Source organism: Oncorhynchus nerka, linkage group LG9a, assembly GCF_034236695.1.
Source record: "Oncorhynchus nerka isolate Pitt River linkage group LG9a, Oner_Uvic_2.0, whole genome shotgun sequence".
NCBI classification, from domain to species: Eukaryota; Metazoa; Chordata; class Actinopteri; order Salmoniformes; family Salmonidae; genus Oncorhynchus; species Oncorhynchus nerka.
In genome coordinates, this window is record NC_088404.1 from 6397899 (window position 1) to 6413023 (window position 15125).

The 15125-nt window shown below is 50.4% G+C and overlaps 1 protein-coding gene across 6 annotated transcripts in view; it reads right to left on the reverse strand.

Moving 5' to 3' along the window:
- LOC115123518 (tight junction protein ZO-1-like) overlaps nucleotides 1-15125 on the reverse strand; it is a 224165-nt gene that overhangs the window by 121851 nt on the left and 87189 nt on the right. For 5 of the 6 annotated variants that reach the window (XM_065022267.1, XM_065022266.1, XM_065022265.1 and 2 more), the window contains exons 5-7: nucleotides 14037-14367; nucleotides 9963-10069; nucleotides 7928-8096 (exon numbers count right to left, since the gene is read on the reverse strand). In XM_065022267.1, coding sequence (XP_064878339.1) covers nucleotides 7928-8096; nucleotides 9963-10069; nucleotides 14037-14367 — 607 coding nt within the window. Of the gene's footprint in view, nucleotides 1-7927; nucleotides 8097-8302; nucleotides 8329-9962; nucleotides 10070-14036; nucleotides 14368-15125 lie in introns of those variants that run through there. The other variant, XM_065022269.1, reaches the window with a different exon arrangement.

Here is a 15125-nt window from a genome sequence, read left to right on the forward strand (position 1 = left end):
ACAGGGGGATACCTAGTCAGTTGTACAGGGGGATACCTAGTCAGTTGTACAGGGGGATACCTAGTCAGTTGTACAGGGGGATACCTAGTCAGTTGTACAGGGGGATACCTAGTCAGTTGTACAGGGGGATACCTAGTCAGTTGTCCAGGGGGATACCTAGTCAGTTGTACAGGGGGATACCTAGTCAGTTGTCCAGGGGGATACCTAGTCAGTTGTCCAGGGGGATACCTAGTCAGTTGTACAGGGGGATACCTAGTCAGTTGTACAGGGGGATACCTAGTCAGTTGTACAGGGAGATACCTAGTCAGTTGTACAGGGGGATACCTAGTCAGTTGTCCAGGGGGATACCTAGTCAGTTGTACAGGGGGATACCTAGTCAGTTGTCCAGGGGGATACCTAGTCAGTTGTCCAGGGGGATACCTAGTCAGTTGTACAGGGGATACCTAGTCAGTTGTACAGGGGGATACCTAGTCAGTTGTAAAGGGGGATACCTAGTCAGTTGTACAGGGGGATACCTAGTCAGTTGTACAGGGGGATACCTAGTCAGTTGTACAGGGGGATACCTAGTCAGTTGTACAGGGGGATACCTAGTCAGTTGTAAAGGGGGATACCTAGTCAGTTGTACAGGGGGATACCTAGTCAGTTGTACAGGGGGATACCTAGTCAGTTGTCCAGGGGGATACCTAGTCAGTTGTCCAGGGGGATACCTAGTCAGTTATACAGAGGGATACCTAGTCAGTTGTACAGGGGGATACCTAGTCAGTTGTACAGGGAGATACCTAGTCAGTTGTACAGGGGGATACCTAGTCAGTTGTCCAGGGGGATACCTAGTCAGTTGTACAGGGGGATACCTAGTCAGTTGTCCAGGGGGATACCTAGTCAGTTGTCCAGGGGGATACCTAGTCAGTTGTACAGGGGGATACCTAGTCAGGTGTCCAGGGGGATACCTAGTCAGTTGTCCAGGGGGATACCTAGTCAGTTGTCCAGGGGGATACCTAGTCAGTTGTACAGGGGGATACCTAGTCAGTTGTACAGGGGGATACCTAGTCAGTTGTAAAGGGGGATACCTAGTCAGTTGTACAGGGGGATACCTAGTCAGTTGTACAGGGGGATACCTAGTCAGTTGTACAGGAGGATACCTAGTCAGTTGTACAGGGGGATACCTAGTCAGTTGTACAGGGGGATACCTAGTCAGTTGTACAGGGGATACCTAGTCAGTTGTACAGGGGGATACCTAGTCAGTTATACAGAGGGATACCTAGTCAGTTGTACAGGAGGATACCTAGTCAGTTGTACAGGGGGATACCTAGTCAGTTGTACAGGGGGATACCTAGTCAGTTGTACAGGAGGATACCTAGTCAGTTGTACAGGAGGATACCTAGTCAGTTGTACAGGGGGATACCTAGTCAGTTGTACAGGGGGATACCTAGTCAGTTGTACAGGAGGATACCTAGTCAGTTGTACAGGGGGATACCTAGTCAGTTGTACAGGGGGATACCTAGTCAGTTGTACAGGAGGATACCTAGTCAGTTGTACAGGAGGATACCTAGTCAGTTGTACAGGGGGATACCTAGTCAGTTGTACAGGGGGATACCTAGTCAGTTGTCCAGGGGGATACCTAGTCAGTTGTACAGGGGGATACCTAGTCAGTTGTACTGGGGGATACCTAGTCAGTTGTACAGTTGGGGGATACCTAGTCAGTTGTACAGGGGGATACCTAGTCAGTTGTACAGGGGGATACCTAGTCAGTTGTACAGGGGGATACCTAGTCAGTTGTACAGGGGGATACCTAGTCAGTTGTACAGGGGGATACCTAGTCAGTTGTACAGGGGGATACCTAGTCAGTTGTACAGGGGGATACCTAGTCAGTTGTACAGGGGGATACCTAGTCAGTTGTACAGGGGGATACCTAGTCAGTTGTACAGGGGGATACCTAGTCAGTTGTACAGGGGGATACCTAGTCAGTTGTACAGGGGGATACCTAGTCAGTTGTACAGGGGGATACCTAGTCAGTTGTACAGGGGGATACCTAGTCAGTTGTCCAGGGGGATACCTAGTCAGTTGTCCAGGGGGATACCTAGTCAGTTGTCCAGGGGGATACCTAGTCAGTTGTACAGGGGGATACCTAGTCAGTTGTACAGGGGGATACCTAGTCAGTTGTACAGGGGGATACCTAGTCAGTTGTAAAGGGGGATACCTAGTCAGTTGTACAGGGGGATACCTAGTCAGTTGTACAGGAGGATACCTAGTCAGTTGTACAGGGGGATACCTAGTCAGTTGTACAGGGGGATACCTAGTCAGTTGTACAGGGGGATACCTAGTCAGTTGTCCAGGGGGATACCTAGTCAGTTGTACAGGGGGATACCTAGTCAGTTGTACAGGGGGATACCTAGTCAGTTGTACAGGGGGATACCTAGTCAGTTGTACAGGGGGATACCTAGTCAGTTGTACAGGGGGATACCTAGTCAGTTGTCCAGGTGGATACCTAGTCAGTTGTACAGGGGGATACCTAGTCAGTTGTACAGAGGGATACCTAGTCAGTTGTACAGGGGGATACCTAGTCAGTTGTACAGGGGGATACCTAGTCAGTTGTCCAGGGGGATACCTAGTCAGTTGTCCAGGGGGATACCTAGTCAGTTGTACAGGGGGATACCTAGTCAGTTGTACAGGAGGATACCTAGTCAGTTGTCCAGGTGGATACCTAGTCAGTTGTACAGGGGGATACCTAGTCAGTTGTACAGAGGGATACCTAGTCAGTTGTACAGGGGGATACCTAGTCAGTTGTACAGGGGGATACCTAGTCAGTTGTACAGGGAGATACCTAGTCAGTTGTACAGGGGGATACCTAGTCAGTTGTACAGGGGATACCTAGTCAGTTGTACAGGGGGATACCTAGTCAGTTGTACAGGGGGATACCTAGTCAGTTGTACAGGGAGATACCTAGTCAGTTGTACAGGGGGATACCTAGTCAGTTGTACAGGGAGATACCTAGTCAGTTGTACAGGGGGATACCTAGTCAGTTGTACAGGGGGATACCTAGTCAGTTGTACAGGGGGATACCTAGTCAGTTGTACAGGGGGATACCTAGTCAGTTGTACAGGGGGATACCTAGTCAGTTGTACAGGGGGATACCTAGTCAGTTGTACAGGGGATACCTAGTCAGTTGTCCAGGGGGATACCTAGTCAGTTGTACAGGGGGATACCTAGTCAGTTGTACAGGGGGATACCTAGTCAGTTGTACAGGGGGATACCTAGTCAGTTGTACAGGGGGATACCTAGTCAGTTGTACAGGGGGATACCTAGTCAGTTGTACAGGGGGATACCTAGTCAGTTGTACAGGGGGATACCTAGTCAGTTGTACAGGGGGATACCTAGTCAGTTGTACAGGGGGATACCTAGTCAGTTGTCCAGGGGGATACCTAGTCAGTTGTACAGGGGGATACCTAGTCAGTTGTACAGGGGGATACCTAGTCAGTTGTACAGGGGATACCTAGTCAGTTGTCCAGGGGGATACCTAGTCAGTTGTACAGGGGGATACCTAGTCAGTTGTACAGGGGGATACCTAGTCAGTTGTCCAGGGGGATACCTAGTCAGTTGTACAGGGGATACCTAGTCAGTTGTACAGGGGGATACCTAGTCAGTTGTACAGGGGGATACCTAGTCAGTTGTACAGGGGATACCTAGTCAGTTGTCCAGGGGGATACCTAGTCAGTTGTACAGGGGGATACCTAGTCAGTTGTCCAGGGAGATACCTAGTCAGTTGTACAGGGGGATACCTAGTCAGTTGTCCAGGTGGATACCTAGTCAGTTGTACAGGGGGATACCTAGTCAGTTGTACAGAGGGATACCTAGTCAGTTGTACAGGGGGATACCTAGTCAGTTGTACAGGGGGATACCTAGTCAGTTGTCCAGGGGGATACCTAGTCAGTTGTCCAGGGGATACCTAGTCAGTTGTACAGGGGGATACCTAGTCAGTTGTACAGGAGGATACCTAGTCAGTTGTCCAGGTGGATACCTAGTCAGTTGTACAGGGGGATACCTAGTCAGTTGTACAGAGGGATACCTAGTCAGTTGTACAGGGGGATACCTAGTCAGTTGTACAGGGGGATACCTAGTCAGTTGTACAGGGAGATACCTAGTCAGTTGTACAGGGGGATACCTAGTCAGTTGTACAGGGGGATACCTAGTCAGTTGTACAGGGGGATACCTAGTCAGTTGTACAGGGGGATACCTAGTCAGTTGTACAGGGAGATACCTAGTCAGTTGTACAGGGGGATACCTAGTCAGTTGTACAGGGAGATACCTAGTCAGTTGTACAGGGGGATACCTAGTCAGTTGTACAGGGGGATACCTAGTCAGTTGTACAGGGGGATACCTAGTCAGTTGTACAGGGGGATACCTAGTCAGTTGTACAGGGGGATACCTAGTCAGTTGTACAGGGGGATACCTAGTCAGTTGTACAGGGGATACCTAGTCAGTTGTCCAGGGGGATACCTAGTCAGTTGTACAGGGGGATACCTAGTCAGTTGTACAGGGGGATACCTAGTCAGTTGTACAGGGGGATACCTAGTCAGTTGTACAGGGGGATACCTAGTCAGTTGTACAGGGGGATACCTAGTCAGTTGTACAGGGGATACCTAGTCAGTTGTACAGGGGGATACCTAGTCAGTTGTACAGGGGGATACCTAGTCAGTTGTACAGGGGGATACCTAGTCAGTTGTCCAGGGGGATACCTAGTCAGTTGTACAGGGGGATACCTAGTCAGTTGTACAGGGGGATACCTAGTCAGTTGTACAGGGGGATACCTAGTCAGTTGTCCAGGGGGATACCTAGTCAGTTGTACAGGGGGATACCTAGTCAGTTGTACAGGGGGATACCTAGTCAGTTGTCCAGGGGGATACCTAGTCAGTTGTACAGGGGGATACCTAGTCAGTTGTACAGGGGGATACCTAGTCAGTTGTACAGGGGATACCTAGTCAGTTGTACAGGGGGATACCTAGTCAGTTGTCCAGGGGGATACCTAGTCAGTTGTACAGGGGGATACCTAGTCAGTTGTCCAGGGAGATACCTAGTCAGTTGTCCAGGGGGATACCTAGTCAGTTGTCCAGGGGGATACCTAGTCAGTTGTACAGGGGGATACCTAGTCAGTTGTACAGGGGGATACCTAGTCAGTTGTCCAGGGGGATACCTAGTCAGTTGTACAGGGGGATAACTAGTCAGTTGTACAGGGGGATCCAGTCAGTTGGGATACCTAGTCAGTTGTACAGGGGGATACCTAGTCAGTTGTACAGGGGGATACCTAGTCAGTTGTACAGGGGGATACCTAGTCAGTTGTACAGGGGGATACCTAGTCAGTTGTACAGGGGGATACCTAGTCAGTTGTCCAGGGGGATACCTAGTCAGTTGTACAGGGGGATACCTAGTCAGTTGTACAGGGGGATACCTAGTCAGTTGTCCAGGGGGATACCTAGTCAGTTGTACAGGGGGATACCTAGTCAGTTGTACAGGGGGATACCTAGTCAGTTGTACAGGGGGATACCTAGTCAGTTGTACAGGGGGATACCTAGTCAGTTGTACAGGGGGATACCTAGTCAGTTGTACAGGGGGATACCTAGTCAGTTGTACAGGGGGATACCTAGTCAGTTGTACAGGGGATACCTAGTCAGTTGTCCAGGGGGATACCTAGTCAGTTGTACAGGGGGATACCTAGTCAGTTGTACAGGGGGATACCTAGTCAGTTGTACAGGGGATACCTAGTCAGTTGTCCAGGGGGATACCTAGTCAGTTGTACAGGGGATACCTAGTCAGTTGTACAGGGGGATACCTAGTCAGTTGTCCAGGGGGATACCTAGTCAGTTGTACAGGGGGATACCTAGTCAGTTGTACAGGGGGATACCTAGTCAGTTGTACAGGGGGATACCTAGTCAGTTGTACAGGGGGATACCTAGTCAGTTGTCCAGGGGGATACCTAGTCAGTTGTCCAGGGGGATACCTAGTCAGTTGTACAGGGGGATACCTAGTCAGTTGTCCAGGGAGATACCTAGTCAGTTGTCCAGGGGGATACCTAGTCAGTTGTCCAGGGGGATACCTAGTCAGTTGTACAGGGGGATACCTAGTCAGTTGTACAGGGGGATACCTAGTCAGTTGTCCAGGGGGATACCTAGTCAGTTGTACAGGGGGATACCTAGTCAGTTGTACAGGGGGATACCTAGTCAGTTGTCCAGGGGGATACCTAGTCAGTTGTACAGGGGGATACCTAGTCAGTTGTACAGGGGGATACCTAGTCAGTTGTACAGGGGGATACCTAGTCAGTTGTACAGGGGGATACCTAGTCAGTTGTACAGGGGGATACCTAGTCAGTTGTACAGGGGGATACCTAGTCAGTTGTACAGGGGGATACCTAGTCAGTTGTACAGGGGGATACCTAGTCAGTTGTACAGGGGATACCTAGTCAGTTGTACAGGGGGATACCTAGTCAGTTGTACAGGGGATACCTAGTCAGTTGTACAGAGGGATACCTAGTCAGTTGTACAGGGGGATACCTAGTCAGTTGTACAGGGGGATACCTAGTCAGTTGTACAGGGGGATACCTAGTCAGTTGTACAGGGGGATACCTAGTCAGTTGTACAGGGGGATACCTAGTCAGTTGTCCAGGTGGATACCTAGTCAGTTGTACAGAGGGATACCTAGTCAGTTGTACAGGGGGATACCTAGTCAGTTGTACAGGGGGATACCTAGTCAGTTGTCCAGGGGGATACCTAGTCAGTTGTACAGGGGGATACCTAGTCAGTTGTACAGGGGGATACCTAGTCAGTTGTAAAGGGGGATACCTAGTCAGTTGTACAGGGGGATACCTAGTCAGTTGTACAGGGGGATACCTAGTCAGTTGTACAGGGGGATACCTAGTCAGTTGTACAGGGGGATACCTAGTCAGTTGTACAGGGGGATACCTAGTCAGTTGTACAGGGGGATACCTAGTCAGTTGTACAGGGGGATACCTAGTCAGTTGTACAGGGGGATACCTAGTCAGTTGTACAACTGAAACGTGTCTTTTATACACTTTTAAAAAAAGAACAACTACAGCTACAACTCCCGTACGGGCTCGGGAGAGACGAAGGTTGAAAGTCATGCGTCCTCCGATACAACCAAGCCGCACTGCTTCTTAACACAGCGCGCATCCAACCCGGAAGCCAGCCGCACCAATGTGTCGGAGGAAACACAGTGCACCTGGCAACCTTGGTTAGTGCTCACTGCGCCCGGCCCGCCACAGGAGTCGCTAGAGCGCGATGAGACAAGGATATCCCTGCGCTCCCTAACCCGGACGACGCTAGGCCAATTGTGCGTTCGGACGGGAACCCAGAGTCTCTGGTGGCACAGCTAGCGCTGCGATGCAGTGCCTTAGACCACTGCGCCACCCGGGAGGCCTAGCAGACACTTTTAACCATAGTCATACATTTTACATATGGCTGGTCCTGGAATTTGAAAGTGAAGTGCATGTTGTTGTTGTGTATTTCAACTTTGATGGGGCTTTGCCTTTCAGCACAACCCTACGGCATTTAGCCTTTTCCAGACACACACACACACACACACACGCACTCTCTCACACACACACACACACAGAAAACACACACACACACACACACACACAGACACACGCACTCTCTCACACTCTCTCACACTCTCTCGCACACACACACACACACACACACACACACACACACACACACACACACACACACACACACACACACACACACACACACACACACACACACACACACACACACACACACACACACACACGCACTCTCTCACACTCTCTCGCACACACACACACACACACACACACACACACACACACACACACACACACACACACACACACACACACACACACACACACACACACCTATGTAGTGTCCCTCACCGTCTCTGTCGGAGGCGTTGGCTGATGGAACGCTGTCGTCCAGATCTGGTATGTTCAGCAGCGTAGCTCTCTCGTCTCTCTGCACCACCATCTTTAGTTTGCCCTTTGACCTCTCAATCAGCTTCTTAGCGTCTATCAACGACAGGTTCTCTGTCACCGTGCCGTTGATCTGAGAGGAAACAACCAATTAGCTACAAACGGTAACCTAATTAGACACAGCTTGAAGAAAACAACCAATTAGCTTGTCTGTGTGCAGGGGACAGCGAGGAAAAACATATATTCAGCTGATTACGGAACAATGTGCTAAATCATCCAAGGATGTTTCCGTCCCCGATATCCTCCTTCTCCCCCCTCTACCTCCCTCCCTCCTCTCACCTTCAGGACTACGTCTCCCTCCTGTATGTTTCTGTCCCCGATATCCTCCTTCTCCCCCCTCTACCTCCCTCCCTCCCTCCTCTCACCTTCAGGACTACGTCTCCCTCCTGTATGTTTCCGTCCCCGATATCCTCCTTCTCCCCCTCTACCTCCCTCCCTCCTCTCACCTTCAGGACTACGTCTCCCTCCTGTATGTTTCTGTCCCCGATATCCTCCTTCTCCCCCCTCTACCTCCCTCCCTCCCTCCTCTCACCTTCAGGACTACGTCTCCCTCCTGTATGTTTCCGTCCCCGATATCCTCCTTCTCCCCCTCTACCTCCCTCCCTCCTCTCACCTTCAGGACTACGTCTCCCTCCTGTATGTTTCCGTCCCCGATATCCTCCTTCTCCCCCTCTACCTCCCTCCCTCCCTCCTCTCACCTTCAGGACTACGTCTCCCTCCTGTATGTTTCCGTCCCGATATCCTCCTTCTCCCCCTCTACCTCCCCTCCTCCCTCCTCTCACCTTCAGGACTACGTCTCCCTCCTGTATGTTTCCGTCCCCGATATCCTCCTTCTCCCCCTCTACCTCCCTCCCTCCCTCCTCTCACCTTCAGGACTACGTCTCCCTCCTGTATGTTTCCGTCCCCGATATCCTCCTTCTCCCCCCTCTACCTCCCTCCCTCCTCTCACCTTCAGGACTACGTCTCCCTCCTGTATGTTTCCGTCCCCGATATCCTCCTTCTCCCCCCTCTACCTCCCTCCCTCCTCTCACCTTCAGGACTACGTCTCCCTCCTGTATGTTTCCGTCCCCGATATCCTCCTCCTTCTCCCCCTACGTCTCCCTCCCTCCCTCCCTCCTCCCCCTCACTCCTCCCTTCAGGACCTTCAGGACGTCTCCCTCCTGTATGTTTCCGTCCCCGATATCCTCCTTCTCCCCCTCTACCTCCCTCCCTCCTCTCACCTTCAGGACTACGTCTCCCTCCTGTATGTTTCCGTCCCCGATATCCTCCTTCTCCCCCTCTACCTCCCTCCCTCCTCTCACCTTCAGGACTACGTCTCCTCCTGTATGTTTCCGTCCCCGATATCCTCCTTCTCCCCCTCTACCTCCCTCCCTCCTCTCACCTTCAGGACTACGTCTCCCTCCTGTATGTTTCTGTCCCCGATATCCTCCTTCTCCCCCTCTACCTCCCTCCCTCCCCTCCTCTCACCTTCAGGACTTCTCCCTCCTGTATGTTTCCGTCCCCGATATCCTCCTTCTCCCCCTCTACCTCCCTCCCTCCTCTCACCTTCAGGACTACGTCTCCCTCCTGTATGTTTCCGTCCCCGATATCCTCCTTCTCCCCCTCTACCTCCCTCCCTCCTCTCACCTTCAGGACTACGTCTCCCTCCTGTATGTTTCCGTCCCCGATATCCTCCTTCTCCCCCCTCTACCTCCCTCCCTCCTCTCACCTTCAGGACTACGTCTCCCTCCTGTATGTTTCCGTCCCCGATATCCTCCTCCTCCCCCTCTACCTCCCTCCCTCCAGGACTACGTGACCCTCCTGTATGTTTCCGTCCCCGATATCCTCCTTCTCCCCCCTCTACCTCCCTCCTCTCACCTTCAGGACTACGTCTCTCTCCTGTATGTTTCCGTCCCCGATATCCTCCTTCTCCCCCCTCTACCTCCCTCCCTCCTCTCACCTTCAGGACTACGTCTCCCTCCTGTATGTTTCCGTCTCTGGCCGCCAGGCTCTCGGGGGAGATGTCCTTCACGAAGATGTGGCTGGCCAGGCGAAGGCCATATTCTGCTTACGGAGTGAACGAACAGCAACAAAGATAGTGTTAGCATAGCATAGTATAGCATGCTAAAGCATGTTAGCATAGTATAGCATGCTATAGGATTTTAGCAATATTGCATGCTATAGTATGTTAGCATAGTATATAGCATGTTGACAATAACGCTCACGTCTGCTAGCTGCTGGTAGGACGGCTATGGAGCTCTGAGAGGGTAGCAGTTGGTAGCAGCGGTTAGCACTAGCATCGCCAGGCATCGGCACATACCAGTAGCCGCCAATGTGGGTCTTTGGAGCGTCTACCTTCTAATCTAACAGTCTAATTAATCCATTTAATATACACCATGACAAAGAAATTCATTATTTAATTTAGGCAGGTCTTATTAAGAAATATCATGATACAAAAAAAAAAGATTTATAAAGAACATTATATTCTTATTTCACAGTAAGAATGTAATGGAATATAAGACAATAAAAAAAAAATAGAAGTATATTTCCCCCCCTAAAACAATTACTTAGTGTCGTGAGTGCTCACACGTGTGAAACTACGGTTACGCTACAACAACAACAAAAATACAAAAAGTTATTTATTTAGAAACAGAGCCGAGGGAGTTTGTTTGGCAAATGTAGGTGTGTTAGAAACATTAGAATCTGCTCTTTCCGATTGGTCAGATACAGAAACATTAGAATCTGCTCTTTCCGATTGGTCAGATACAGAAACATTAGAATCTGCTCTTTCCGATTGGTCAGATACAGAAACCAAAACGTGAGAATTTGAAAAAGTCTGTTTAGTTTGTTTAAAAAATATAAAAATACAAAACACATGTTCCCTGTCTTTGTATCAATGACACAGGTCTCGTCATTTGATAATATTGTCATCCAATCAGGCTATTGTCAATTTTATCTGCTCTTTAGGTTATAACTAGTATTATATGTTTTCAACTGTTTTAAAAGTTTTGTTTCTGTCGTTTTGTTTCACAGCTGTTAGCTAATCATACAAAATAACTTTAAAAAATCCTATTATATCCCACCTCGCGCAACAACACTGCCTTGGCTGGGGAGCTGAGCTCACTGGGATTGAAGTGATGAAGATGTATTTTTAGTCGTGCTGAACACAAGACATAAAATGTTTTGTCTGATTTTACTTCAAAGAGTGCGACTGTCCTTGTGTTTTCTTTGGCTGTTTTTATTATTTTGTTCACAATGTTTGAGTTTGCTTCTACTGCTAACGAAGACACATCAGCTACTAGTCCGAGTGTCAAACTCTCACAGGCACACACTGTCACGAGGAGACCAGCTGTAACAGCCTCGGTAGCTTCCCGCCCTTGAAGGAGCAGCTGAAAATGTTTGTCTCATTTGTGTTTTGTTGGTTAAAAGACTCAGGTCACAAAAAATGAAATAAAATTGAGCAATATATCACTTCTTACTGGTAATACATGTATTGTTTACGAAACATGCTCATCCCTTCTTTTCTTTTTTTTGTATCTTTATTTAATGAGGCAAGTCAGTTAAGAACAAATTCTTATTTTCAATGACAGTGGGTTAACTGCCTTGTTCAGGGGACAAAACGACAGATTTTTACCTTGTCAGCTCGGGGATTCGATCCAGCAACCTTTCAGTTACTGGCCCAACGCTCTGATCACTAGGCTACCTGCTGGCTACTGGCCCAACGCTCTGATCACTAGGCTACCTGCTGGCTACTGGCCCAACGCTCTGATCACTAGGCTACCTGCTGGCTACTGGCCCAACACTCTGATCACTAGGCTACCTGCTGGCTACTGGCCCAACACTCTAAGCACTAGGCTACCTGCTGGCTACTGGCCCAACACTCTGATCACTAGGCTACCTGCTGGCTACTGGCCCAACGCTCTGATCACTAGGCTACCTGCTGGCTACTGGCCCAACGCTCTGATCACTAGGCTACCTGCTGGCTACTGGCCCAACGCTCTGATCACTAGGCTACCTGCTGGCTACTGGCCCAACGCTCTGATCACTAGGCTACCTGCTGGCTACTGGCCCAACGCTCTGATCACTAGGCTACCTGCTGGCTACTGGCCCAACACTCTGATCACTAGGCTACCTGCTGGCTACTGGCCCAACGCTCTGATCACTAGGCTACCTGCTGGCTACAGGCCCAACACTCTGATCACTAGGCTACCTGCTGGCTACTGGCCCAACACTCTGATCACTAGGCTACCTGCTGGCTACTGGCCCAACACTCTGATCACTAGGCTACCTGCTGGCTACTGGCCCAACACTCTGATCACTAGGCTACCTGCTGGCTACTGGCCCAACACTCTGATCACTAGGCTACCTGCTGGCTACTGGCCCAACGCTCTGATCACTAGGCTACCTGCTGGCTACTGGCCCAACGCTCTGATCACTAGGCTACCTGCTGGCTACTGGCCCAACACTCTGATCACTAGGCTACCTGCTGGCTACTGGCCCAACGCTCTGATCACTAGGCTACCTGCTGGCTACTGGCCCAACGCTCTGATCACTAGGCTACCTGCTGGCTACTGGCCCAACGCTCTGATCACTAGGCTACCTGCCTCCCCCGTTGTTGGTGTAATTATGCAAAAAAAATCTGAGTGGCTGGTAGGCCAAACAGTTTGTCTCAAGACCTGATCCCAACTAACATTACCTAGACAATATATATCCTAACTAATCCTAACTCTGACTAGACAATATATCTCCTAACTAACCCTAACCCTGACTAGACAATATATATCCTAATTAACCCTAACCCCAACTAGACAACATAAACTAAACTAATCCTAACCCTGACCCCGACGAGACAACAAATCCTAACTAACCCTAACCCTGACTAGACAACATATATCCTAACTAACCCTGACTAGACAACATATATCCTAACTAACCCTGACTAGACAACATATATCCTAACTAACCATAACCCTGACTAGTAGTAACCATAGTAACTAGTAGTACTAAGTCGATTTGGAAGCAACCAACCAGCCAGCCAGCCAGCCAGCCAGCCAACCAGCCAGCCAACCAGCCAGCCAGCCAGCCAGCCAACCAGCCAGCCAACCAACCAGCCAGCCAGCCAACCAGCCAGCCAACCAACCAGCCAGCCAGCCAGCCAACCAGCCAGCCAGCCAACCAACCAGCCAGCCAGCCAACCAGCCAGCCAGCCAGCCAGCCAACCAACCAACCAGCCAACCAGCCAGCCAACCAACCAGCCAGCCAGCCAACCAGCCAGCCAACCAGCCAACCAACCAACCAGCCAACCAACCAGCCAGCCAGCCAGCCAGCCAGTCAGCCAACCAGCCAGCCAACCAACCAGCAAGCCAGCCAGCCAGCCAACCAACCGGCCAACCAGCCAGCCAACCAACCAGCCAGCCAACCAACCAGCCAACCAGCCAACCAACCGGCCAGCCAGCCAGCCAGCTAGCCAACCAGTCAGCCAACCAACCGGCCAGTCAACCAGCCAGCCAGCCAACCAACCAGCCAACCAACCAGCCATCCAGCCAAGCAGCCAACCAACCAGCCAGCCAACCAACCAGCTAACCAGCCAGCCAGAAAGCCAGCTAACCAGCCAGCCAGCCAACCAACCAGCCAACCAACCAACCAGCCATCTAATGTTCTCTCTTTTCTCCCCATTCTCTAGTCTTTAGTCGTCCTATTTAGCTAGCCTAGCTTGCCTACGTGCTGCAGAGCAATTATACTAGCTTTATTATACTAGTTTAACAAAGTAGATAAGTCATACTTTCACCAACTGTAAAAATAAATCCATCTCTGTCTGAGACGGAAAAGAGCAGGCACAAAGGATTATGGTCATTGTAGTTAATTACCACGTTTCTGCACTGAACTAGGTTGAATATTTTCTTAATGAAAACTACAACTCCCTTTAGCGTCCCATTTAGTTCTTGACTTCATTTCTATTGTGAATAATTTGATGTCTCTCTAGAGAAACGGCATGTTTGGCTCCACCCAAAAATCCCAACTTTATGATCCTCACCTTCATTCTTGCGGGACTTGACGAGGGTGACTTTGGCGGGCCGCGGGGGCTGGTTGAGTGAGCGCCGGTCGGAGCGCGGGGAGAGACTCCTCTCCCGTGAGCCGCTGCGTTCCCGCTCTCTGTCCCGGTCCCGCCTTCCCGTGCTTCTCCCGCTGCGCCGGGCCGAGGCCCCTCCCACGCCGCTGTAGGCGCTGGGGCCGCTGCGTGTGGAACGCGTCTCGTATATCTCTTCATCGTAACTGTCCTCCTCGTCCTCCTCATGCTCCGACATGGTCTCCCTCTCCCCAAGACGACCCATGGGTACATGCACCTTCCGCTTCCGTCTGATTGTCTGAAGAGGAAAACAACTTTAGTCCGTTGTCATGAGATTACAAACCAATTTCATTTCCCCATTTCTTCCTCGTTCTCTCTCTCTCTCTCTCTCTCTCTCTCTCTCTCTCTCTGTCTCTCTCTCTCTCTCTCCTCTCTCTCTCTCTCTCTCTCTCTCTCTCTCTCTCTCTCTCTCTCTCTCTCTCTCTCTCTCTCTCTCTCTCTCTCTCTCTCTCTCTCTCTCTCTCTCTCTCTCTCTGTCTCTCTCTCTCTCTCTCTCTCTCTGTCTCTCTCTCTCTCTCTCTCTCTCTCTCTCTCTCTCTCTCTCTGTCTCTCTCTCTCTCTCTCTCTCTCTCTCTCTCTCTCTCTCTCTCTCTCTCTCAGGACTCTCTCCAGGCGTTAGCCCGAAAAGACAGGATCTAGTCCATAATAAGTGGTGTAATTACACCCCAAACTTCCAGTTCTCTCTCTCTCTCTCTCTCTCTCTCTCTCTCTCTCTCTCTCCCCTCTCTCTCTCTCTCTCTCTCTCTCTCTCTCTCTCTCCCTCTCTCTCTCTCTCTCTCTCTCTCTCTCTCTCTCTCTCTCTCTCCAGGACGTTAGCCCGAAAAAGACAGGATCTAGTCCATAATAAGTGGTGTAATTACACCCCAAACTTCCAGTTCTCTCTCTCTCTCTCTCTCTCTCTCTCTCTCTCTCTCTCTCTCTCCAGGACGTTAGCCCGAAAAAGACAGGATCTAGTCCATAATAAGTGGTGTAATTACACCCCAAACCTCCAGTTCT